The sequence below is a fragment of the Cervus canadensis genome, chromosome 22 (genome assembly GCF_019320065.1).
Source record: "Cervus canadensis isolate Bull #8, Minnesota chromosome 22, ASM1932006v1, whole genome shotgun sequence".
NCBI lineage: Eukaryota > Metazoa > Chordata > Mammalia > Artiodactyla > Cervidae > Cervus > Cervus canadensis.
In genome coordinates this window covers 48,812,307-48,838,074 of record NC_057407.1, presented here as the reverse complement: position 1 = coordinate 48,838,074, position 25,768 = coordinate 48,812,307, and the positions used below count along the sequence as shown (strand labels likewise).

At 38.0% G+C, this 25,768-nt stretch overlaps 1 protein-coding gene across 24 annotated transcripts in view; it reads left to right on the top strand.

The window, feature by feature from the left end:
* The window catches only part of LRRFIP2 (LRR binding FLII interacting protein 2), a 109,372-nt gene that overhangs the window by 37,948 nt on the left and 45,656 nt on the right, over positions 1–25,768 (top strand). For 6 of the 24 annotated variants that reach the window (XM_043442209.1, XM_043442204.1, XM_043442210.1 and 3 more), the window contains exons 3-13: positions 8,465–8,551; positions 9,824–9,874; positions 13,136–13,192; positions 13,287–13,331; positions 18,505–18,546; positions 19,947–20,012; positions 22,053–22,127; positions 23,531–23,581; positions 23,663–23,707; positions 24,564–24,611; positions 25,080–25,136. In XM_043442209.1, coding sequence (XP_043298144.1) covers positions 8,465–8,551; positions 9,824–9,874; positions 13,136–13,192; positions 13,287–13,331; positions 18,505–18,546; positions 19,947–20,012; positions 22,053–22,127; positions 23,531–23,581; positions 23,663–23,707; positions 24,564–24,611; positions 25,080–25,136 — 624 coding nt within the window. The remainder of the gene's footprint in view (positions 1–8,464; positions 8,552–9,823; positions 9,875–13,135; positions 13,193–13,286; positions 13,332–18,504; positions 18,547–19,946; positions 20,013–22,052; positions 22,128–23,530; positions 23,582–23,662; positions 23,708–24,563; positions 24,612–25,079; positions 25,137–25,768) is intronic. The other 18 variants (XM_043442222.1, XM_043442224.1, XM_043442220.1 and 15 more) reach the window with 10 other exon arrangements.

Sequence of the window (25,768 nt, the reverse complement as noted above, 5' to 3'; positions counted from 1 at the left end):
CTGCAGCACGCCAGGCTGCCCTGTCCATCTCCAACTCCCAAAGCTTGCTCAAACTCATATCCATTGAGTCATTGATGCCATCCAACCATCTCATCCTCTGTCATCCCCTTCTCCTCCTGCCTTCAATCTTTCCCAGCATCAGGGTCTTTTCCAGTGAGTCAGTTCTTGGTGAATTTAACAGTGTGTAATATGGAATAACAGGGATAGGAGGAGAGTGGGAACGGAGAAAGTGAAGTTAAAATCAGTATCATAGGTGAAAGTGGTAAGGGCCTGCTTGGAAGGAAAATCAAAGGTTGGACTCAAGGGCGAGTGTGAAGAAAGTGTGATTAAGAAGCAGGAATCCCTGAGGCTGAGTTTTCAACAAGGGTTCCACTTCTGGAGATTGAAAAATAGGGAAGCAGAGAGTATTCATGGGGATGAGGTTGCTTTTATTCACTCTTAGTGCATGACAAGAGATCCACCAAACAGTTAGAAATGTAGGCCTTGATTTTGGTCAGAGCCCAAGATGTGAGATTTGAGTCATTCTCATTGGTCAATAGTTGAAAATGGGGAGTTAAAAAACGACAGGAAAGGCTGTGTGTAACAAAAGAAGATTGACTACATTTGGTGTAAAGTCCTGGTCAAAGAAAAAAGAGAACCAGAATAGTACATTTTCACAGAAAAAAGAGTCTATGCTAAATTGAAAATCATAGGATAATTCATCCAAAGTAAACTTTTATTATTTGCCTAAGGGTGTGTTCTTATACTTGGCATATAAAGATATAAGTTGTGACAACATAGTTAAGAGCGTGAACTGGAATCAGATTCTTAGGATCTGGATCTCAGTTCCAGTACCTGCTGGCCAGGGGATATTAGGCAAATTACTTCATCTTTCTGTACCTCAAGGGGTTACTTTGTGAATTAAAGGAAAATAACCACCTAGCTTTGCTAAGTGCTCAAATGATGGTAGTAACATTAGTGTGAGGTCTCATCTTTTCTGTCATCTTGAAAGTTTGAGTTTTGATTCTATGAAGATCATTCTCAAAGCACTGTTCAGTTTTATAAATATTAAGAGCAAAGGTGAGGGTCCCCCCTTTACAAAATTAGTACATTTTGAATCGGGTTGCCAGAGCTTGATCGTTATTTCCCCACTGTCTTCCTTGGAGCAAGATCCTTGAAGAATTACTTACGGTTTATTTAGTAATGTGGTTAAGTAAATCTGAGAAATGCGTTTGTTTTATCCTTTTCTTGGAAATTCATAATGTATATTCCTAAAGATCTGATTTTAAAAAAAATTAGCCTGGTATTTTCTAGACTTAAGAAATCATAAGATTCCCTTTCTTCCATTTTATATATTGAATTTTATGTGTTGGTATTTTATATCTTTTATTATTTAATATAGCATTATATTTTTATGCATTTCTCATTTATTAAAAAAAAATTTTTTTTTTTTTTTTGGCCACACCACGTGGCATGTGGAACTTTCTTGACCAGGAATCAAACTCATGCCCCCTGCTTTGGAAACCTGGAGTCTTAACCACTAAACCACCAAAGAAATCCAATTAGAACTTTTTTAATTGAGATGTACTTCACATACAATAAAACTCACCATTTTAAAGAATACAGTTTTAAAAAAAAAAATAAAAAAAAATAAAGTATACAGTTTTTAGTGGTGTTTAGTGTATTCAGAAGGATGAGCAACCGCTGCCCCTTTCTAATTACAGAAAGTCTCGTCTGCACATAAAGAAACACCACACCAGTCAGCAGTCACTGTCCATCTCCCCCTTGCTCCAGCCCCCAGCAGTCAGTCGTCCGCATTCTGGCTTTGGATCTGACTGTTGTGGGCATTTCATATAAGTGGAGTCATGGAGGATGTGGCCTTTTGTGCCTGGCTTCTTTCACTTGGCGTGATGTTTTTAGGGTTCATCCATGCTGTAACCTGTATCAGCACTCCATTCCTTTTTCATAGCTGAATAATACTCCATTCTATGGATGATAACCACCTTTTTTATCCACTCATCAGTTGAACATTTCAGTTGTTTCCATGTTGGAGGCTGTTACGCATGATACTACTGTGAACACTTATGTACAGGCTTTCGTGTGGACACATGTTTCCATTTCCCTAGGTATGTATCTAGAGGTGGATGCTAGGTCTGATGGACTATGTTTAATGTTTTCAGGAGTTCCTAAGACATCTTCAGTAGCAGCTGCAATCATTTTGCTTCTCCACCAGTGGTGTGTTCTGACTTCTCCACATCATTACCAACACTAGTTATTTTCCACTTAAAAAATGTTTTTGTTATAGCCATCCTCATGGGTATGAAATGGTATCTCAGTGTGGTTTTGATTTGCATTTCCCTAATGTATAAGTGGATCCACAAAATTCAAACCCATGTTGTTCTAGGGTCAGCTGTATTTGTCTTTTTATTGCATCTCATGTATGTTTCTTTTCTTAAATTCCAAAACAACACAATACAAAATTCTGATGGTTGAGAAGTCCCTAAGGTAGAAGCATTCAAACTGTAATACATGTTTAGGTCTCATGTTTCCCTTTGCATGGTTCCTAGTTATTAGTTGAGTGATAAAGTGAACATTCAATGAGTTTAGAAGGTTTATAATTTAGCACAATCTAGAGCATTTGTTCCAAGGATATTCAAAGCCCATGTTTTCTTCCACTTGCCCCAAGCATTTAGTGAGAAATAAGATTTAATTCTATGCAAATATATCTTTCTTTTTTGTGTTTTCATTTTCACTGCTCTATGGAGAATAAATTTCTATACCTATTCAATTATAAATTATTTCCTTTAACCAGCTTTTATATGTCCAAAATTTCAAAGCATAATAATCAGAATAATGTTTAGAAACCTGGTCCAGTGCTTACTAGATTTACTGGTAATTTCTGAACCTGAATTTCCAGTTCCTGAATTTTCCTATTAACCTTACTTAAAAGTTTAGGTCATATCAGCCGAAAGGCTATACAGATACTTCAATGATTTAGGCTCCTGAATATTTCTGATTTCATTCACATCTTATGCTGACTTTTAAATTAACTAACCTTTCTTTGTGGTCAAATAAACATAACATGAAATCATTTTGATCATCTTCAAGTGTACAATTCAGTGATGTTAAGTACATTTAAACTGCTGTGCAGTCATGACCACTGGCCATCCTCAGAATTTTTTCAGCATCCTTAGTAAAATTCTGTACCCATTAAAATAACAACTCCCATCCCCTTCTTCCCACACTGGGCATCACTGTTCTACTTTCTATCCCTGTGGTATTTGACTATTTTAGAAACTTGAGATAAGCAGAAGCATTTAATATTTGTCCTTTTGTGTCTGGCTTATTTCACTCAGCAGTGTCTTCAAAATTCATCAAAGTTGTTGCATATAGTCAGAGCTTCCTGCTTTTAAAGGATACATAATATTCCATTGTAAGGAAAATGTAGGTACATTTTCTTTATCCATTCATCTGCTGATAGACATTTGGGTTGTTACACGTTTTGACTCTTATGAGTAATATTGCTGTGAACATTTGGTGTATGTCTGTTTGAGTCTTTACTTTCAGTTCTTTTGTGTGTGTACCCAGAAGTGAAATTATTGGGTCAAGTGGTGATTCTGTGTTTAATTTTTATTAACCAACCTTTGTTTTGAACTTAGTTCAATCCTTGTGGCCCTTTATTGTTTTATCTTTTTTATTTTGTATCTGTGAGAGTGGATTAAAACTCATCTGTGGTAGCTCTTTGACACAATTGTATCCTGAGGGGAAGGTGCTGGTGTTGCTACTTTGAAGTGTGGTTTGTGAACCTATAATTTGACTGTTTAAACATACATCAGTATATCTAGTATTATGGGTAAAAGTCTAGAAAGCGTATTATCTTAGTGATTTTTAAAACAATTTTGAATGAGACTTGAAATTTCTAATCCAGTTCTGAAAATATAAAGAAATACTGTTGTAAACAAACAAACATGAAATTAACATATGATACAGTATTATTTGGGCTTCCCTTATGGCTCAGCTGGTAAAGAATCCACCTGCAGTCCTGGAGACCTGCCTGGGCTGGGAAGATCCCCTGGAGAAGGGAAAGGCTACCCACTCCATTATTCTGGCCTGGAGAATTCCATGGCCTGTATAGTCCATGGGATCGCAAAGAGTTGGACACGACCGAGTGACTTTCACTTCACTTCACAGTATTATTAACTAAAGTACAGGTTTTATTCAAATCTTACAAAATTTTATGCTAGGATCTATTATTTGTTTTCATACCTTATTTAAAATTTCACATTATATTTAGTTGCATTGAGCAGCATTAGCGGAATGCAGCAAATTCTGATAAATGTCTTTTCATTTTTATTCTATTACACATATTTTCTAACTTTATTTGTTATGACTTCTTGTATACACTCATTTAAGTGGACATTTAATTTCCATATACATGGGTTTTTTTAAGCATCTTTGACATTAAGTTCTCGTTTTGATACTAATTTCTCATTTAAAGGCTTTCTTTGCAGTCGTGCTCTGTGTTTTTCTTGTCTTGTAACTTTACTGAGGCTTTCAGTGGCTGAGTCAAAGATCTGTCTTGGTAAATGTCACATTGCACTTGGAAATATGTGGGTTAATTTCAAATGTTTTTGATATTGATTTCTAACAATTCCACAGTGTTAAGAGGTATATATGATTTCATATATATGATATAATATATCATATATATCATATGATATATATATGATATCATAAAGGTATATGATTTAAATACCTTTAGACCAGGAAATTTTTGCACCTTGTTTTATGTCCCTGGATATGTTCCAGTGTCTCCTGGTTTATAATCTATGGGAATTTGAATAGAATTTGTATCCTGCTATTGTCTGAAAATTGTATAAATCCTAATTATGTTGGATTGGTTCACGGTGCTTTTCAGGTCTATTATATCTTTCTACTTTTCTATGTATTTTATTAATTTTTGAGAATTTGATTTTGAAAGTCCAACTAAAAATCCTAATTTACTTAAAATGCTTGTAATATATAGTGGAACTATATGTAATTTTGTTCTATGTTTTCCAAGTCTCCTATAAATGTGTTGTTATACTTTCATAATTTAAAAAAAAAATGTAAAAATGTATCAGTATAAGAATAGAGTACACATCCTGTCTTACCAGATTGGAGTGACCATTGGTTGTTAGCCCCTTGCTATTCCTACCATCAGGAACCTGGAAGCAATGTATAAAAAAGAAACAGATAAAGTAGTTTTGAAACCTCTTTATCTTCTTAAAGCTTGCTCTATTTAATACCATCTCCAAGGGAGGTAACATCCGAGTTTTGCTTAGAGTTGGCTGAGCAGCAAAGAGGAGGGTGTGTTTGTGGCCCTGACACCCGTGGTCTTTCTGTTGTACGGCAGTTAGGTCCCTTCCCTTTTGTTGTGCAAGAGGTTGTACTATTAGAGAATAAATTTCGATTACCTATAATTCTGTTTGGTTAGAGAACTCCCATTTTAGAATAGATGTGCCTGCAGAATTGGCCACAGATATCAGAAGGATTAAATCAGCATTCTTGATATATTTCTAAGGGAGGCTGCAAGTGTAGATGTATTTATTATGTGCTGAAACATAACTTAGCCTTGAAGTCTTTTTCTGTAAAATACACATTCTGGTAAGAACTTGGTGATCATTCATAGAGGGGAAAAGAAGGTGGAGAGTGTAGGCTTATTTTGAAAGTAACTACTTAATTATTTGGCCGCGCTGGGTCACTTCGTTGCTGAGTGGGCTTTCTCTAGTTGCAGGGAGCTGGTGCTGCTCCTCGTTACGGTGTGAGGGCTTCTCATTGCAGCGGCTTCTCTTGGGGAGCATCAGCTCTAGGCGTGCAGCCTTCAGTACCTGTGGTGCCTGGGTGTAATTTCCCCGCAGCATGTGGAATCTTCCCTGACCAGGGCCTGAACCCGTGTCCCCTGCATTGCCCCGTGAGTTCCTATCCACTGGACCACCAGGGAAGTCTGAGTATAGGTGTTTAAAGATAGAGGCCATTGGAAAATTCATGTGAGAAAACTAAGTGCTCTGGAGATGATGGTGTGAGAGCTTAAGGATGGTAGATTGCAATTCACTTTGCAGGGTTTTTGCTACTAAAACACATATAAAACTGACTAGGAAAATGCCAAAATTGAGATGGTTGAATAACTAGTAATTCTTACACTGTCTATGCTTCTTAGAGGCCTACTGTGACCTTGCCTGGCAAAACCCACTGCCCCTTCCTGCAGGCGTCCTTCCTTTAAGCAGTGTGTTTCTCTCTCTCAGCTAGACTGTGAAGTCTTTAGGCAGAAATGGCATGTCCTACTCTGTATTTTTTGCACTCAGTATAGTGCTTACACACAGGAGATCCTTCTAAACCTTGGCTGAATCTCTTCTTAGTCTGAGAGTGCCTGCAGGCTCAGTTGCTCAGTTGTGTCCAACTCTTTGTGACCCCATGTACGTAGCCCGCCGGGCCCCTCTGTCCGTGGGATTTCCCATGTACCCCAGTATCCTTGCCCCTACTCCAGGGGATCTTCCTGACCCGAGGATGGAACCCGCGTCTCTTCTGTCTCCTGCATTGGCAGGTGGGTTCTTTACCGCTGTGCCCGCTGGGAGGCCCTCCTACTGTGAGACTAGGGCACAAATATTATCACAACAGGAGAAGCGGCAGCTACTGTCCTTATCAGAGGAGGACTCTGAATCAGAGTTACAATCCAGCCAAGAAGCCAGGAAAGCACTCCCAGAGAAACCACAGAGATTTTTTTTAGTTTCATATGGTACATCAAGCTGTTTTGTTGTCTCATTTCCTTGATACACCGGCCCATGGCCTGGAAATCTCTTGTTTGTTTAGCAGACACCGAGGCATGAAAGTTACAGGGTGACAGAAGCATGTAATTTTAATACCATATAATACATTTAACACTGTGTAAGAAGTCACAGTAGGGACATGTGCATAGGGCATTCTCTGTGACAGAGGGCCTGGAGGAACTCTTAATAGAAAGTAGTGTGGTCGCTGAATTGAGAGAGAAGGGAGACTACCTCCTGCCAGCAAACAGTCTTCTGTGAAGAGAGGCTGAACCTCCCAGCCCAGGAGATGGAGTCCAGGAATGGAGGTGGGTGGATGCAGCTGGTGAAGCTGGGGCCAACTGGGGGACAAAAGGCAGAGAACTGACTGGGAGAAACCTTCTCTCTGTTTTTGCTCTTCGTCTCCTGTCTTCTCTTTGTGCTGCTGCTGCTAAGTCGCTTCAGTCGTGTCTGACTCTGTGTGACCCCATAGACGGCAGCCCACCAGTCTTCCCCGTCCCTGGGATTCTCCAGGCAAGAACATTAGAGTGGGCTGCCATTTCCTTCTCCAATGCATGAAAGGAAAAGTGAAAGTGAAGTTGCTCAATCATGTCCGACTCTTAGCAACCCCATGGACTGTAGCCTACCAGGCTCCTCCGTCCGTGGGATTTTCCAGGCAAGAATACTGGAGTGGGTTGCCATTCCTTTCTCCCTCTTTGTGCTGGTCTGTGGAATTTTTGCTTTAACGATGAGTAAGGGGGAGCCCCTAGAGTATTTTACAGAGCAGAGTGATTGATTTGATCAGAAATGTGTTTTGTAAGGCAGACTGGCAGTCATGTAACCACATAGATGATGAATTGTAGAGTCAAGTCTGGAGTCAGGTAGACGGATTTGGAGGCAGTTGCAGTGTCTAAGAGATAGAGTTCTTATTATATGATTTCATTTATATGCTGTGTCCAGAAGAGGCAGATTCATAGAGACAGAAAGTAGACCAGTGGTTGCCAAGGGCTGGGGTTGGGTAATGGGAAATTACGACTAATGGGTACAGGTTTTCCTTTTGGGGTGATGAAAGTATCATTAGATGGTAATGATAATTGTGCGACTTTGTGAATATACTTAAAAACCCACTGAATTGTATGTTTTTAAGTGGTGAATCTGATGGCTTGTCAATTATTATCGCAGAGAGAAAGAGAGGAAGAGTTCCTGAAATAAACAGGAATAGTGAGCATAAAGAAAACGAGATGGGTTAGAGGGAAACTCAACCCAAGAGTTGACAGCTTGGGTTGTCAAGTCAACCCAAGAGTTGGTCAAGAATTGACAGGAGAGTGAATATTGGCGATGCTCACAGTGAAATAGGGGCCAGCCCTGCCATTTCTAATTTGTATAATTAAACTGATGGGGAAAGAAATTCTGGAAAAAGCAAGTTTGGAGAAACCTACAATGGACAGTGTGAAATGTTTTGAGTATGTTATCAAGTCAGACAGTTGTGCATAAAGGCCCAGATTTCAGGAGACTCTGGGACTAGAAAAAGAAGTGAGTTATGGAGGGGGTGAGGGGATGTAAACCGAAGAGGTCGTCAGGCTGCTGGTGGACAACGCCGTGTCCCCACTCTTTTTGACTCTCTATCCTCCAAGCTGGTCTCGAGGGGTGGTGCTGGAACCACTGGTTTTTAAATAAAGCTCAGTCTTTCTGTTACTTTGCAGGCAGAGGCAAGACTGGCAGCAAAACGGGCAGCCCGGGCTGAAGCAAGAGATATCCGCATGAGAGAACTGGAGCGGCAGCAGAAAGAGGTAATTGGGGAAAATAACCCGGATTTTGTGTTATTTCCCCCCCCAGATCAGTACGTGGCTAGTTTCCTTCTGAAGTAAACCTGGTTCCTTTTGAAATACTGGGAATAGAGTAACCTGATGTATGTGTTTTAACGAGCCATTCTGTGTCAGCAAGTTAAGTGCAATATTTGTTTGAAATCGTAACAGCAGACACCTATATACCTCTTGTCATAAGTTACTGTTGTGTTATAAGTCCTTGTAATAGCCGAAAAAGGCTTAGAGATGACAGGATTATTTACTGTAGTCCTAAATGTCCTAGAAGTTTTACTGTGTTATGATAAATACATAGTTAAGCTATGTAGCTTAACTACATAGTTAAACTCTGTGAAACAACCTTATAGTTTGTAAGCATACTTAATAATGGAGGAAAATATTCATAAAAGAAATGGAAAAAAACCCACAATTGTAGCACTTTTAGGACTCCAGTCTTGTGTTACAAAAACTAGTATCCATATATAGATCAAAAACTACTGGAAAGAAGTAATTACTCTCAGTACTTTGGTTTATCTATGGTGGGATTATGATTGGTTTTACGTTACACTTTTGTATCGCTAATACATTTCCATCTGTTCTAATTATCAGTGAGAAAAGCAAAAAAAAAAAAGAAAAATTGCTAACTAGACATATAGAAATTGGGCTGCTTTAAAAAGAAAACAAATACTCTTTTTTACTCTTTCCTTCTGACATTGACCTGACTTTGAAAATTCCCATAAAAAACATTTCTGATGTTTTAGTTCATAGGGGGGATAAAGCTGCAGGGCAATATTAAACACTTTATTTTGGGGTTTGTGGTGAATTTTCTGTTAATGAGTTAAAGAGATGTATATAGAGTCCATATTGTCACAGCTCAAAAACAAAGCCAAAAGCAGTTAATGTATTGCTAATTTTTTTTTTTTACCTCGTAGCTTCAAATATTGAATGCAGTTCTTGGCTTGAGATGAAATGTTACAATACAATGCGTTGTCTTTCATACTCCTAAAATTGTAGTGAACTGTAAGAATAGAGTTATTAGGTTTGTTGTTTTTTTGTTTTTTTTTTAATTAGGTTTGTTTTATTTGTAGTTCTCTTAGCTGCAGACTGAACATATTTAGCTTAGTATGTTGTGTATTTTGAATGTGTAACTTTGAATTAACAATCATTGCCTTGCAGGACAAATGTATGTGACTAATTTAAGACTTTCCATAGCAGACAGTATGTTGGAAACTTGAGTTTGTGAAACTTTTGCATTTGTAGCACTCTCATCATTCCTTTGATCGGAAATGGGGACAGATTCAGAAGTGGCTGGTAGGCCAGAATTGCCTGCCCTGCATGTTGTGATCAGTTGCTGAAATATGCAATCTCAAAGTAAAACATTGACTAATCATTTGCCAAGTAGGAGTGTTTGTCATGTTTGAACCTAAAGGTCAGCGAGTGTCTCTTCTGCCTGTAGTGGACCAAATGTGTGCTTGGAGTCCAGCCATTTTTGTTGTAGTTACAGCCTCACGCTCATCTCATAAATGCTCCTGACCAAGAAAGATTGAGTAAATGAATGTGTTTTCGCTCTGTGGATCTGTTCTTCTGTCCCTAAAATTTGTCCACCCCTCTCCATCCCACCTTCTCCCCTGCCCCTTTCTTCATTTCTCTCTTTTTTAAAAAGCTATATCATCAGGTTCTTCATAGAAAGATGAACCAAATCATTCTTTCATCCCCTCTGAAAATTGCCTTTATTTTGTTAGTTCTCTCAGTTTCCTTTCAAGTCTTACACTGTCACTCCCAAATTTGTTAGCTGCAAGAGCAAATTGCACCCAGTAATGTTTGAGTTACTGTGAGTCATTCCTAAATTTGAGCTTTTTTCAGTGTTGACAAGTGCCCTAGCTGCCTCTGATTGCAGGGGTTCTTAGCTTGGTGTCTGGATAGGCTTGAGGGATGGGGTAAGAACATCTCATGCCAGGTTTTGAGTGTGTGTATGTTTTCATATGAAATGGTCACAGGAATTTTTATCATCAGATTCTCAAAAGGAGTCTGTGATCCCTAAGAGGTTAAGAACCACTGTTTAATTGCTGCTTAACAAGCAACTTTCATAAGCAAATCCCTTCTAGAATAGCATTTTAAGGTATAACTAGAATTTAAATATTTATGATTGTATTTACCTACAAATTTTAAAGCTTCATCATACGTCTCATTGTGATATTTTAGAAAAGAGAGAAAAAAGATGTTTGGTTACTTAAAATTAAGCAAGTCCTCATGTATGTGTTTGTTATTTTGGAGTGGAATCTGTCCTTTCTTGTTATTAAAGCTAGCTTATTTTTTTATTCAAGTGTCTTCTGCATGTAACTGGCTTAATATTACTGATAATGTCTTAAGAATATTTTTGCATGAGTTAAGAGAAATAATTCTTAATTGCAAAAGTGGAAATATTAATTTCTTCTTATAATTATGTATTATAATTCTCAAATTAAATTGCCTAGGATTTTAATATCTTAGGGCAGATCAAAGCATTAAATAAGAAAAACCTATGTTAAAAGTCTAATATTTAATTCTTACATCAAAAGGAGCAGTTTGGGTTAGGGTTTAAAATGCAGGTGTCCAAGTCTTAAATAATAGGTAGGATTTGGACAGGCAGCGAAGGTGGGGTTTAGTTTCAGATAGAATAATTAACATTCCAACCCCTTCTGGCACTTCCTTCAAACTGATTTTTCCTCTTCTTATCCTTGCCTTTCTGGCTGCTTTCTGTCTATAAACTTATAGAAGTTGGCATGTGATCGTCACAGTGTAAAATATGAATTACTAATAAATTTATAATAAATAATGCATAGACAAACAGGTTATCGACTACTAGAAGGAAGAGTCTTCCTATATTAAAAATTTCTCCTAATTTCTCCCAGCCTATATGGGCTTACATTTTATTCTGTAGTTTTCTGAACTCATTAGGTCATTTTTTCCAAATGGTGCTAAAAAGAAAGCTGTGTAAATCTAGAGATACTCCAATACTTACTCTGTTGTTATTTAGAGTAATTTTTATAATAGGCATAATTAAGGATAAATATGAATTCATCTGTCTTTGCTGCATGTTTAATGGGATGTGCTCTTTAGAGACAGGTTTTTAAAAGTGCTCCTGTGTGGTAGGTGGAATGAAAAGAAAGGATAGAATAAAGAGAAGACTGAACATTAGACCTTGTATTGATATGTCACCCTGGTACCCCAAATAACACTAGGAGCGGGCACATGGAATTAACTTAAACTAACAAAGCTAACTAGCCTAGAACTTGTTACCACTTAGTAAGCTGTACCTACCCTGCTGGGCTAACACTCATGCCCCCCAAAGTTTTGTGATACATCACCTGATAATCAAAGAGAGGAAAGAAACTTGCTTGGCTTCTTACAGATTACATGTATCTATTACATAACAAAACTGTGAATCAGTGATGAATTCTTAAAGATCAGAACACCATGTTGAATATTGAATTATTGAATCATCCTGGTACATATAAACAGACTTCTGAACAGATTTGATCAAATGCATCAATGTACACGACAGATGACAACCAGGCGTTTTTTGAAATTGTATTCAAAGATCATGACCAAAACAAAGGATTAAATTGTGGTGTTTCTGTTGAATTACTGTTGCTGGATTCACGATGAATGATCAGGCATAGCCACATCTAATTATTCCATCTGCATGATGATCATGCTGCATTGTCATGGGGTGTTGAAGTTTTGGTGCATTTTGGGGAAAGCGGTGTCGATTAGCTGTGAACCCAGTTGGCCAGTTGTGTGTAGATTCTTAGTCAATGCGAATTGACACTCCAAACTTTGAAATTCTGAAAGATCAGAAGCTTCTTACAGTTGATAAGGTTCTAGGGACTAGTCATTTAATTTCACATGACTTAGTACTTAATGCCACAGTACTAATAGCTGAATATGGAAAAAAATTAGTATTACTTTTAGTTAATTGGATTTTTTTGTGTGTTTTTTTTTCACAATCTTCATAAGGCATAACTTCTGAAGCAACTTTATCACCTCTAAAGTATTTACTCAGTTTCCCCTAATTATAAGTAGTTTTTCATATTAACTGTACACAGTCAGGGGCTATTTCATTTAGTTGTTCTTTACTTTTCCAGTTAGAGTGGTAAAAGAAAAAAAATTTTTGCAATGAGCACAAAATTATAACCCAAACCTCTTTAAAAGAATACATTTTTACCATAAACTACATCTATAATAAACATTTCTTCCTGCCTTGCATAAACTAACATCATAAATAGATCAAAGTCTGCTTTTAATGCTGACCTCAATTTCTGTTGGTTAAGTATACTTACTTATTTTTATGTTGGTATATTGAGCTCTCTTGGTCAATATAGAGTACAATATATAGAGTACATTCTACAAATGGCCAGCATACATACACTTGTTCAAATGAAAACATTGCTAAGATGATTTCTACTTCCCTTGCAACTGAGGGACGTGACTGCCCCAGCTCGGCTCTGAGGAAACTCACCTCTGTGCTCAGTTCTGATAGACAGCCGTCTGCTCAGTGATTAACTGTCCCTGTACTTTCTCCTTCCCCAGGAAGAGTCGGAAAGGGCCAGGCACTCCCACAGACCCAGTCATCATCGTCCTTCTCTGGTTTGTAATGACCTGCAGACTTGCCTCTGATGCTTTTCCTCACCAGCTGCTGCAGTCCCTCACACGCCTTTACTGTTTGTTTTTATCTTATCAGGGAGTTGAGGAGGCACTGTCCATTCGAAGTCTTGGCAGTCACAGGGTTGGTATTTTAAGTTGTTTACACCCTAATAGCAAAGCTATCCCTTTGTCTTTTCTAAAAAAATAAAAAATAAAATATTGGCAAAGTTCTTTTCATTGGAAAGTGATATTTTTCTCTCAAATTATTGCTATAAGTAAATCAATTCTAAAATAATAAATATTTTTGTCTATTAACATGTATATCTACTTTTTTTTCTATAAAAGGACTTTTGATTTTGGAAAATCATCACAAAATAAGATTGATTTTATAAAATAACACCTGCATGGTTCTAACTTTCAGATTTTTCCTACTTTCAGATTTTTTTTAAATAATCATTTTTTTAATAAAATTTATTATTTGGGGGCATGGGTGACTAATTATAGTTTTATTCAGTGGAAAAATTGAACTTCTGATTTTCAAAATGCCTGTCTTACCATATTTATAGAAATGATCATGCTTCAATATTTTGATTAATATTCTGTAGTTTGTCTCAAGTATTTAGTGTACATCATTGTAAATCAAAATAAATGAGAAATTGCTTATTAAAGGCTTGCATATTGTGCCAAAAAAGCTGATCTCTATTCATAATGAATTGTGTTTTAAGTCTTAGAGCAGTGCTTTTAATTTGTACATTGTTAATATAGTATATGTGCTCATATCTAGATTTTTTCATCAGTAAAATTCTATTCTTGTTAAGATCTGTATTTGTTAATATCTCCAGGTCTCGTTTTCTTCCTGTCTTGTATAATGTTCCTATCTTGTATTTTTTTCCTATCTTGAAAATACGCTGTATTAAACAGTGTGTTCTGGTATACTAGTTATTGATATGTTTGCATTCTTAAATAGTCTTTTACTCTGGTTATATTTCTTTTTTTTTTTAATTCACTTACATTCTTAAGACCATATTTTATTTTTTAGATAATTTTCCTTTTGCTAAAATCTGTTGCATATTGGCTGAGTGCAGCTTTTTCCCATAAATTTTGCACATGCATATGCACTAAATTGAATGACAGGCAAGATGATGTTTTCTGAACGTATAGTTGGTCCCAAGAGTGGTTATATTTCTTATTGGTGAATGTAATCTACTGTCTTTTTGAAGTAAATTAGTAAGCTAGTACTTGAATCATAAACATTTTGGTTGATTATAAAAGTTTAGATTTATAAGAATATTAAAAAGCCTTTATAGAAATTAGTGGTTTAAGAATGATTTTAAAGGAAAAGAGCTTTAAGATAATAAATTTGTCATGCTTCTCCCTGGAGAGATTTTGGTGCTTTTTTTCCTCACAGGGAGTTAACAAAAACTTAAAAGTTGAGCTTGGAGGGCTTTGAAAATAATCCCATCTCACCTCTTCTTGAAAAATATATGACTTATTATAATGTTCATAGTGTGAAGTTCACAGTCTTCAAGCTGGTTATTTGTAAATTTGCATGGAAACTTACATATTAGTTTAACCTAATGGTAAAGCCATCCAAGTTCGACCTAATTTGTTTTTAAAACAAATCTGTAAACAAAAAATAAATCTGCAATTAAATAAGGAATTGTTTACTCAGTGTCTACAAAATGAGATTGATTTTCATTTCATGGAAATTACATCATTAAATAAATTTAAGATATAACTGGAACTCAAATAGTATTTTATTTCATTATGGTAGTTATGAAAATTTGCTATTATGTAGCAAAAAGTAAAACTCCTAATATTTTTAAAAAGCAGTCTGTGAACTTCAAGATTAGTAAAATTTTTACCTTGTAGAGACTTCAGTACTACTGTGAGTATACATTTAGAATATTTAAGTTTTTAGACTTTCTTAGAAATGTCTGATTTGAAATGAAAGCTTACTAATAACACAGTATAAAAGAAATATAGTTTAAGTTTTTTTCTTTTTTTCTAACTTGATAATTTTGGGAGTTTTAAATTTTCATCAGATTATTGCTTTTTAGAATAACTTTACCATCTACATTATACCAAAAATGTAGACAACTTGTGTTCTCTGTAAAAATATATGTTATGGCTTAAAACCCTGACCTAAATTTTATTGGGGTTTGCTATATTATTTGGGGGTTTGGTATTTCTTTTCTAGTTATTTTTTTAAACTTATGAGCTGTATATTAAAAAGTCTAAGACTTTTGGACCTTGTATTGGGTACATGAACATCAGCAGTACTTGGATATGAGGAAGATGTGTTTATGGTTTTATGCCACATTCTTCGGACTTTGATCTCTCCTTTTGTCCACTTAACTGCTTTCTTTGAAAAGTGTCCTGCCTGAAGCTATGTGGGGCTAGAGATGGTATCAATGCTATAGACATTCTGTATAAAAATAGAGCAGAGATAGTTCAAGATGGTTCAAGATGGTAGGTTTGGGGAAGGAAGATTAAATCAAAGCCCTGAGTTTAGAATTGAAACAGTGCTTCTTTAAAAAGCAATCTACCTTTAAAAAAAAAAAAATCTGACTGACTGCTTTGTCATGCTTTTATATATTGAAATACAAGAAGACTATAAGGAAGAGATCCGAAATTAGAAAATGAGGTGATCTTGAATCAGAGTGGTAGGGATACATCACAGTTTTCACTGGTGGAGAGCTTTACTGTTGTTTTTTATTAGTTCCTATTTATGTATCAATGGCTTTAGTATAATTTTAATGAATTTAATTTTAACATGCTTGGAATTTTTTATTCTGTCATTTACTCCTACACTGTTTAATTCCGTGGAAGAACCCATCGAAGGATGTTACAGGGACACATTGGAGCCAAGCCCGTACACCAGAAGTGAAGACCTCGTGGCGTGTAGCCCAGGGAAATGTGCAGCGTTAGTACTGCGCATTCACTGTTGACTCACAGCGCCCCGGGGACTTGAGCAATAGGTCCATTCCCACAGAAACAGACACTTGCCGAACTTTTGTTTCTGTAGCCTCCTTTTTAATACTTTTTATAATAGCAAGTCTGGAAATATTTTGTTTAGCTAGAGCCTTTAATATTTTCAGTTCTCCCTTCTTTGATGAATCATTTGTTTTTAAACAACTTAAATACCAACTGTCACATACTGGAGGATCCTTTTTGTTCACTGGGTGTACAACCAGTAGTAGTGATTGGGATGTCCAAGTTGTGGATTTTCCTATCAGATTCAGCAGTTTTTAAAACTGAGGGAATTCCCTGGCGGTCCAGTGGTTAGAACTCCACTCTTCCAATGCTGGGGCCCTGATTCCATCCCTGGTCGAGGAACTAAGATCCTGCAAGCCTCACAGCGCAGCTGAATGAGTAGATAAATATAATAAAACTATCTGCACTCTGCATTATATTTTGGGAAAAGAAAATCAAAATAGATCATTTTCAGTTCAACTTGTTAAATCTTATGCTTTTGCAGAAGATCAGATGTTCCAGAGAGGATGAGAACTAAGACTGATTCCTTCAATGAACTTACCTTTTTGGAGGATGGAATAGTTTATATGCAGGAATGTGTGATTTGAGTAATACATGTTTTGGTCATGGTTTTTTTTTTTTTTTTTTTAAACAAAAAAGATATTTTGTTAGAGAAGTCGCAGGTGAAACTTTCATAGAGAGGGAACTTTATTTTCAGTGAAGTGTCATTCACCACAGTGACTTGACCACACACATCATTTACCACCAAATGCACACCATTAGGCATTTTAGAAAATTTTGGATAAAAAAGATTTTTTTTACACATGGTAGTAACACTTTATATTCTGTTTTCATGATAATACAAGGAAAGTATGCAAATGCAGATATTTTGCTTCAGTACCTGTTAGTATTTATTGCAATATCATTTTCACCAAATTTAATTTTGCCAGTGGTAAAATTATACCACTTAGCCTTATACTTATGAAATACATTTTGGGGAATTTCTGCAATATTTTTTGTGAATGATCATCTCATTAAGCATGAATTGAAACCTTTGTCCTGTCTGAAATATTATTTTAATGCTTTATTAGAACTACACTTTTAAATTTTATCTTCTAGTGTATTTTAGGCTTTTTAAAATTGCAGCCTCTATGACAGGAATACATTTTACACTCTAATCCAATATACATACCCAGAGATGTGCCTGTTTTTGTATGTATAGAAGTATATAAAAAATACAGAAACAAATTTTACAAAAATAATATGTACTGTACGTGATCTACTCTAGTATTTTGTATTTTCTTAATGTTGGTTGCACCCATAAATTGACTTTATGAACTACTAATGAGTTGCAGTCCACATTTAGAAAAACATTACTTTAGATCAGGTTTCTAAATAGTGTTCCCTAAAATCCTAAATGGGTATAAGAGTTGCAAAAGAAAAATATTTTTACCAAACTACCTGAGGAGCTTATTCATTGCTTTTGCTTTATACATTGCTCTTCTGGGCAAGACTGCTTAAAAAATCTCACTAGAATGCTTAAAAAATTAGGAAAGCACAAATCTGAGTAGTTAGTTACTATTTAATTTGGTTTCTTGAAGTTGACATGTGGTGCTAAACGTATTACTTTCTTAAAGACACTACAGGGAATATGGTTTTTCTGGTCTTGTCATAAATTTTATATCTATTTTCTTTTATTTATATTTCATGCCACTTTTATATGTATACTATCCATTCCACACTTTGCTCTCACCAAGTTTCTAGCTTTGTTCACTATGTTTCATAGGGAAAGTTCTTGAGAAGGGTTGTTTTCCAAGTGTGTGCATAAGCAGATCCAAGGGAACTCTCCCCATTTTAATGCTGCAGTTGTTTTTTGTCTTTCGGTTTTTTGTTTGTTGCTTTTTTGGTAAGTTTCATTATACTAGCTGTGTGTTCCTGCTTCATTGCTTCTCCATGACTTGCTTTTGCCACGTTTCACGTGATGGACAATGATGGTCACAGACCTTTAGGATGCTTAATGCCTGTGTCTAAAGGCTTCCTTGGGTGTTTTGTGCTGTAGTGTACTGGGGTGAATCATCTGAACATTACTGATTATACATTCTGGTTTTGAATGAGAACATGCAGTTTTTCTTGTACATATAGTTTAACAATAACCTATACTAGGAAAGAGTGAGGGGGAGAGTATTCTTTAATTCAGATGTCACAACTGTTATGTTTAATAATTTGGGACGTTTAAAGTAGTGCTGGATTTTTCATAACTATAAATGTTGCTTCCCCTCCCCCCTTTATATTTCTGATTTTGGAAATAAAACCAACTTTCACCTTTTCCTGAAATCCAGTATGGTGCTCTTAAGGATAGATCATCAAGACTTCCATCATTAGTACGTATTGCATGACTTTGTGTTAAATATAGTTTCACTTTATAAACAATTGGTGATACTAATCCTAGATTATGTCTAACTTTTTCACAGGTCTGTTGTGATGTTTGGGGGAAATATGTGACTAACAGCAAATTCTAGTGTGCAATTGTGACATGATTTAGCACTTGAATAGCTTTGCCTTTTAGGATCTCAGGATCAGATAAAATTTTTTGCTTTCCTATTCAGGACTAAGATTGGTAGTAGTGTCTTTTCTTAAAATGGTGAGTCACCCAGCTGACACATACTCATGCCCTGGAAGACATGCTTCCAGCGGTGTTTTGAGATGTACTGAACTGCAGCGGCGTGTTCTACAGCTGCACCTGCTATGTTGTATGTTTTGTCTCACAAGCCAGCAGCTGTGAAAGGATTCAGGTGACAACTGAAACATCAGTTCCATCCACTCATTTTTTGCTTGATTTGGTTTATTTTTGATGGCATGTCATCTTGGCCAAGGAAGTTGACTTGTAGTGTGTTTTTCTTGGGTTAATGTGTCCATAGGTTGCCACAGCTCTTATGTTCAGAGTAGTAATGTCTAAAAGAAAGATATGCACTTTAAAAAAAAAAGAAAATGAGTTTGTAATCACTGATTCAGGGTCTAGCTGTGCATGTTTCAGGTGATGTGTGTAGAGCAGGCTGTTGATGGCTAGGACCCTTCTAGCTGCATCTCCTCCTTTCAGACCAAAGGTGCATATCCACATTGGACTTCTTATCTGCCGGTTGTCCTGTTCAGTAGTATTGCTGTCCTCTGTCCCCTCACATGCACTTGGCTCTGACTCCTAGAAATTATGTATTAGACAGTGCTATCTTCAAAGGACTCGGAGGTCAGGTTATTATCTAATGACGCTGCTGCTCCTTGAGACAGGCCACGCTGTGCCGGCTGCTCTCCGCTGAGCAGCACGTGCTGTGGACCAGTAACTCGGGTTAAGAGGGCTGTCTCGGGCAGTGCAGTGTTGTTTTCTGTTCTCTTCTTGCTTTGCTGGGTACACAGGATTGCTCTTTGGCCTTTAGGTAAGGAGGACTGCAAAAGGAAGTGGCCTCTCTTGTCACTCATACGTTTTTAAGGAAGCAGAGACTCAAATGAGGTGTGGAGTGAAGGTCCTCACTTAAAGCCTAATTAAGTTTTCAGGTGACTCAACACAGTGCTGGACGGCACAGAGGAGATGAGGGGAGCGCTGGTGGGCAGGCAGGCTGTGTGTCTTAGCCAGTTTCCCGCTCACAGGTGGGAAGTAGAGTGCATGCGTGTGGAGTGCTCTGTGTCCCATGTGGGCGTTTTTCTGTGTATGATGTTAAGATGGTTTTATTAAATTATCTTAAAACTTCACTATCCAATCTTTAAAGTTAACTTCAATATTTACTTCTAGAGTCATTCTTACAGTCACTCTTACGGAATGAAGAAGAGATCTTCTGGTTCTCATAAAGACCCACTGGTTAGTTCTGTTGTGTCTCATATCACAGTATTTTGTGTGGTTGTAAAATTCACTGATCCTTTCAGGGAAATTAAGAATTATGACTGCTCTTCAGGCATTATTGAAACCTGATAATATACTGAAACATGACTTATCAGAACCTTATTTTAAAATAATTTTGTTTTCATTTACAAGATTTAATGTCAAGTTAACGTATGATGGGCTTCCCTGGTAGCTCAGCTGGTAAAGAATCCAGTTGCAATGCAGGAGACCCTGGTTCTATCCCTTGGTTGGGAAAGGAGAAAGGATAGGTTACCCTATCCAGTATTCTTGCCTGGAGTATTCTTGATAGGATACCCACACCAGTATTCTTGCCTGGAGAATTCCATGGACAGAGGAGCCTGGCAGGCCTAAGTCCTTGGGGTTGCAAAGAGTCGGAAGTGACTGAGCGACTTTCACTTCACCAGCGTATGCTAACCCTGGTGGCTAGACTTAGGAAAGTGTCACACTAAGTTCATTAATATTGTATTTTCATCTATGAATTGCGCTTTGGAGGATGGTACCTTAAGAATAGGTTTAGTGAGATTCTTATAACTTATTTTGGAAATTTGAATTGATTTAGTTGTGGTATTGGGCTTCCCTGGTGGCTTAGACGGAATCTGCCTGCAATGTGGGGAGACCTGGATTCGATCCCTGGGTTGGGCAGATCGCCTAGAGGAGGGCATGGAAACCCACTCCAGTATTCTTGCCTGGAGAATCCCTGTGAACAGAGTCTGGTGTGCTACAGTCCATGGGGTGACAAAGAATTGGACACGACTGAGCGACTAAGAACAGTTGTGGTATTATAGGCAGTACCAAACTCACATGGAGCTGTCATTCTGAATGATTGTTTTTATAGGTTTGAGATTTGGGGAACTTGAAATTAATTTTCTGGTAGAAACAACAAGGTTTATGATGGCAGAATTCCCATGCTGTCTTGCAGAAAATTCTTCAACCTATAGTGTAATTAAACTGTAGGACTGATAGTGTTCTCCATTCCAGCCAACTTGCTAAATGGTGTTGCTGTGTGGAGAAAAAAAAATGTCTACAGTGCCCATCTGGGGTGCTGGGAACACCTCTTCCCTGTCGAGTTGCAACAGCACTGGCAGAGGAAGTGCAGCCCAAGCTCTTTGCTAACTCGGGGCTCCCTTGGGTAGGGCTCTGACCATTGGTGAGGTGGGGAGAGGGGTGGGAACCTTTGGCTGGTGGAAATGCGGAAGGAGGCGAGGATGAAATGGGAGGACATTAGTGAGAGGCCCTGGCAGGTGGAGTATTGGGAGCTTTGGGGAGAAGTGAGTCATGGTGCCTCTCAGAGGGTGTGGTGCAGGCGGGTCGGGCAGGGCAGGGTTACGATGGGAGGAGGGGGTGTCCCCTATTGCATTGTCAACAGTGGAGGAGCCGTCTTTCAGTCAGGGATTGCCTGGGCTTCCTTAACCTTGAGCAAAAGAGATGGCTGAAATTTTATAGATGATTTCTTCCCCCCGCCCCCCCCCACCCCCCACCCAAGCAAATCAATAATGTAATTGCTTGGCTTAGCATACTGAAGATGGACCTGCCGTACATGTTTTAGACCAAACCGTATTTACTGCTCACACTCTTTCTTTGGTAATTTAATTTGATGAGTTTATTTGGACAAATAATGGAATTAGAAGGAATTTTGAAAAAAAATAGCTTTAATGATTTCTGTGATGTTTCTAAATAGATTATAAAAGCGGTAATTATCCGTTCGTCCTGGGTTTTTCAAGGACATTCCTAAGTGTGACATGAGAATAATTCACTTACCATTTCCTTTCTATTTTATCTGAGGACTTATATTCTTTTTAAAGTAAAAAAAAATTAGTAATGATTTGGTTTGAAAAGTTAACCTTTAATATTAGTCTTTTTTGAGAGACTTGAAATAGCTCTTATTTTAACTTTGACTTAATATAATTCGAAGGGGTTTGGCAATATCCAATTTTGTCATTGTTGTTAGGTTAATAGCATTTAACCTAAGAAAAATGTGTTTGATTTTGCTTTTTGCAGAGTGGCCTCTACTTTGACCAAAGAAACTATAGCAGTCTTAGACATAGCAAACCCACCTCTGCCTACTGTTCTCGGGTTTGTCACAAGGTTTTTTTGGCTTCATGTGTTTTATCCAACTTTAACACATTTCTAATCCCCTGTTTTGCATTTTGAGTAGTTAGGACTAATCTGTGAATGGCTGTGTTTGTACAGGTTTGTGATAACTGAATTCACATTGTCTGTGTGAGTGTATCTTTGAATGATGGTAAATGTTGAATCACCACATTTATTAATGAGGACCATTTTTTCCAGTTTTTTAAGTGTAAAGTATTTAACATTTACAAAAAAGTTCAAAGAATTGTATAGTAACCACCCACACACCTATACTCAGATTCGACAGTTGACATTTTTACTGTATTTCCTTTATCGTGTAATTATCTGTCTGTCCCACCGTGTTTCCATCAGCCCGTCTTTTTGGGAAGGACACATTTCAAAATAAGTTGTACACATCAGTACATATCACAGTGTATGTCCTTTTACTAAATAAAAATGTACATGTGGAAATATAAACTATAAGTGTGATGAGAGGGAATTCCCTGGTGGTCCAGTGGTTAGGACTCAGCGCTTCCACTGCCAGGGCCTGAGTTCAGTCCCTGGTTGGGGAACTAAGATCCCACAAGCTGAGCAGCACAACCAAAAAAATATGTGATGAGAAGAATGTAATTATGTAATGTGAGAATCTCTTGTTCTTTCAAGTCATTTGGCACATCATACATTTAGAACATATTAAATATATGGCACGCAGTACATTTAAAATAATTCAGTTGTCAAAACCTGCGTACATGATTTAATCTTATTTTCCGTGTCTGATTGGGCTTAGTGAAAAAGAACTGAAAATGTATTGAGATGACATCAGGAAAAAATTTAATTCCTTTTTAAATAATGCTGTGCCTTATTTAATGCATGGATTCACTGTGACCAGTATAATTTATCTAATTAAACCAAGGCACTTTGCCCATGGCTTGTTCTGAAATATAGGTTTCCTAATCCATTTGGAAAAGAGAGTTTATAGCAATAACTCAGAGCTCACTCACCTGGCCTCCCAGTAGTCAGGATAGGCCCGTTCGCTGTCACAGGAGCGTCTGGTGACTGCTGCGGCGTGGCCACAGCGTGCGGCACTCCCCGAGCCGGGCCCTTGTTCCCAGGACATTTTCTTAGGTGGCCCTCTCGTCTCCTGACATTCATGTTCAAAGACCAGTGGGACTTAAGACACATTTGTAGAAAACTGTTCCAAGTGTTTTTCTTTCTGAGCCCTTAGAATTGATAGTCAAAGAGATGTCTAATGGTTAAGTTTTTCTCACTGTGTGTCACTTAACTGCCTTAAACGCTTAGGAATCACTAATGAATTACGGGATATAAAGTAGACACAGGCTTTCTGCTTTCACGATTGTGAGACCAGTTCTTTCTTTTCTTGCTTGTGTTTTGTTTTTGTTTCTCAGCAGTCCTCCTCCTTGTACAGCGACCCTCTGGCGACATCCAAGAGCTACAGGGTTAGTACTTCCTGAGGAGGGCGGTGCCTTCAGAGCTGCCGGTTACGTTCCTTTGGGTTAAATCGTGCTCTTTCTCCATAGGCCTCCTCCACTGTAAATTCTGGCCTGCTGAGAAGTGCCAGTCTGGTTTGTATTTTCCACTTCCAACGTGTGTACTCTTGGCGGAGCCATTGTCATGGTGCTGGCTCTAGCTTGACATCTTTCCTCCAAAATAGTCAAAATAGTCACTAAAGCACGTGGCTTTAGTGCTGTGTGTACCACAAAATGTGCTGCCTCTGCTTAAAGTACAAAACTTCCGGGGAGTAAAAATGAGCGTGTCCTCCTCACAGTGGTAGATAGTGCTGGCTGTTGGTGGGCCCTTGCCTAGAATTGGCTTCCTCTAGACGAGGTGGATTTGCATGGGTTCCACTCCACTCGCATACTTGTGTGAGATGGCTGCCTAGGCATGGGATGTCATATTTTGCAGGGGAACAGCTGTGGCCTTGACCACATTAATACTTGGCTCTAATGAAGCCAGCTGACTCGAAAGCCAAAACAATCGCTCTGTGTAATGTGCGATCGTGAGTTGGTTGCTTTCAGGCTGTTTGTTTTGTTGTGGCCTCTTCTAGTGACCGGGAACCTGAGGCTTTGTGCTTGATTTTATCGTGACAGTGGGCAAAGCTTTCTGTACCTCACTTTCTTATCTGTTTTCTTCCCTCTTTTGAAAGAATAAATTGGTAAATGTTCTCCTAATTTCATAACATGATGATGAAAGGCAATGCTGTAACCAGTGGTGCTTTTTGAAATGAAGTGTGATCCTGAAGCTTTACTGAGGCTGACGCAGGAATTTATGCAGACATAAATGAGTGTTATCACCTCGGGAGGCTGTACACTTAAACACTATTCTTCAGCTTTTTTGGAACTGAGTACTTTGAAGAAGTTACATCACTTTCAAAATAACTTTGACGCTGAATGGCTAAATGGTATTTCCTTTGTTCTTCAGGTGTCATTGTATAATGGTGGATTATATAACCCTTACGGTTCTCGAACTGTAAGTCCAAGCAGGGGGCGGTGGTGGGGAGGGCGATGTGTAGGTGGGCACAGTTTCCTTACAAAGAGAAAAGCCATTTAATCTGACCTGTAATAACTCTCCAAGCTGTGACCCATCAGCTTGTCAACTGCGACTCCCCCAAGCTGTGAGAAAGCGCCTGCTGCAAACCGAGGCTTCAAGTGTGAAGGCAGTACAAGCAGAGAAGCCGCTTTTCTGGCTCATTAGTTCCTCGGGGAGAGAACGAGAATAGCACTTCTCGGGCACCCCTTTGTTCTCTGCTTGCACTGCCGTGGGCGGTGGGCGGCGGCTGGGTCCGGAGGGCAGGAGTGCAGTAGGGCTCCACCGGGGGAGTAAGAGTTTCCTTCACCTGGGAGCCAGGGTGAGGCAGGTCCAGGGGCACTGATGTCCTCCCAGCGGGAAAAGGAGCTGATCATTATTGTAAAACCTGTCTTCTTGGAAACTTTATAGCCATCTGAATACAGTTTCCACTCATCAAGAACGAGTTCATCCCGAAGCAGTCCTGTGGTGAGCTGCCTGGTCTCCTTGCATGTCCTGTAGACACTTCTGATTGGTTCATTAATCTGCACTCACCGTTCAGAATATCGAGGGTGTGGTGTGTCTCACCCTGTTGTGCATGGATTGCCATTTTCCTTCAGCACACAAACTCAAGAACTAATTTGTCTGAATTGGTGGTTTCTGTATGAATGTGACTTAGCACATAATTCTTAAATGAGTCTGAAGCTAGTGCCATTGGAATTCTTTTTTAATTTATATGTAATTCTCATTTGGAAATTCTTGTTGTTTTTTTTCCAGTGGGGGTAATTCAGGGTGTGAATTGGCTGCCCTATCCTTTTTCTTTCTCCTTTTCATCTCTACTTTCTACATGGAACCATTCCACTTGCTTCCTAGCCCTTCAATCAGTGGAGTGAAAGAAGAAATGAAATATGTCAACTTTAAAGAATTGCTACGTAAAACACGAAACTGGGACAATTCTAATTACCCAGTCTTTCTAGAGTATTAAAACTTGCTTTAAATTTATAAACGTAATATTAGCTTAAGGAAAGTACAAAGTAAAAGTCCTCTGACTTTTCTCCTGTTTCTGTCACCCAGGTGCAACCTCGGTTTGTGTATATCCTTTCAGAGATATTTTATGTCTG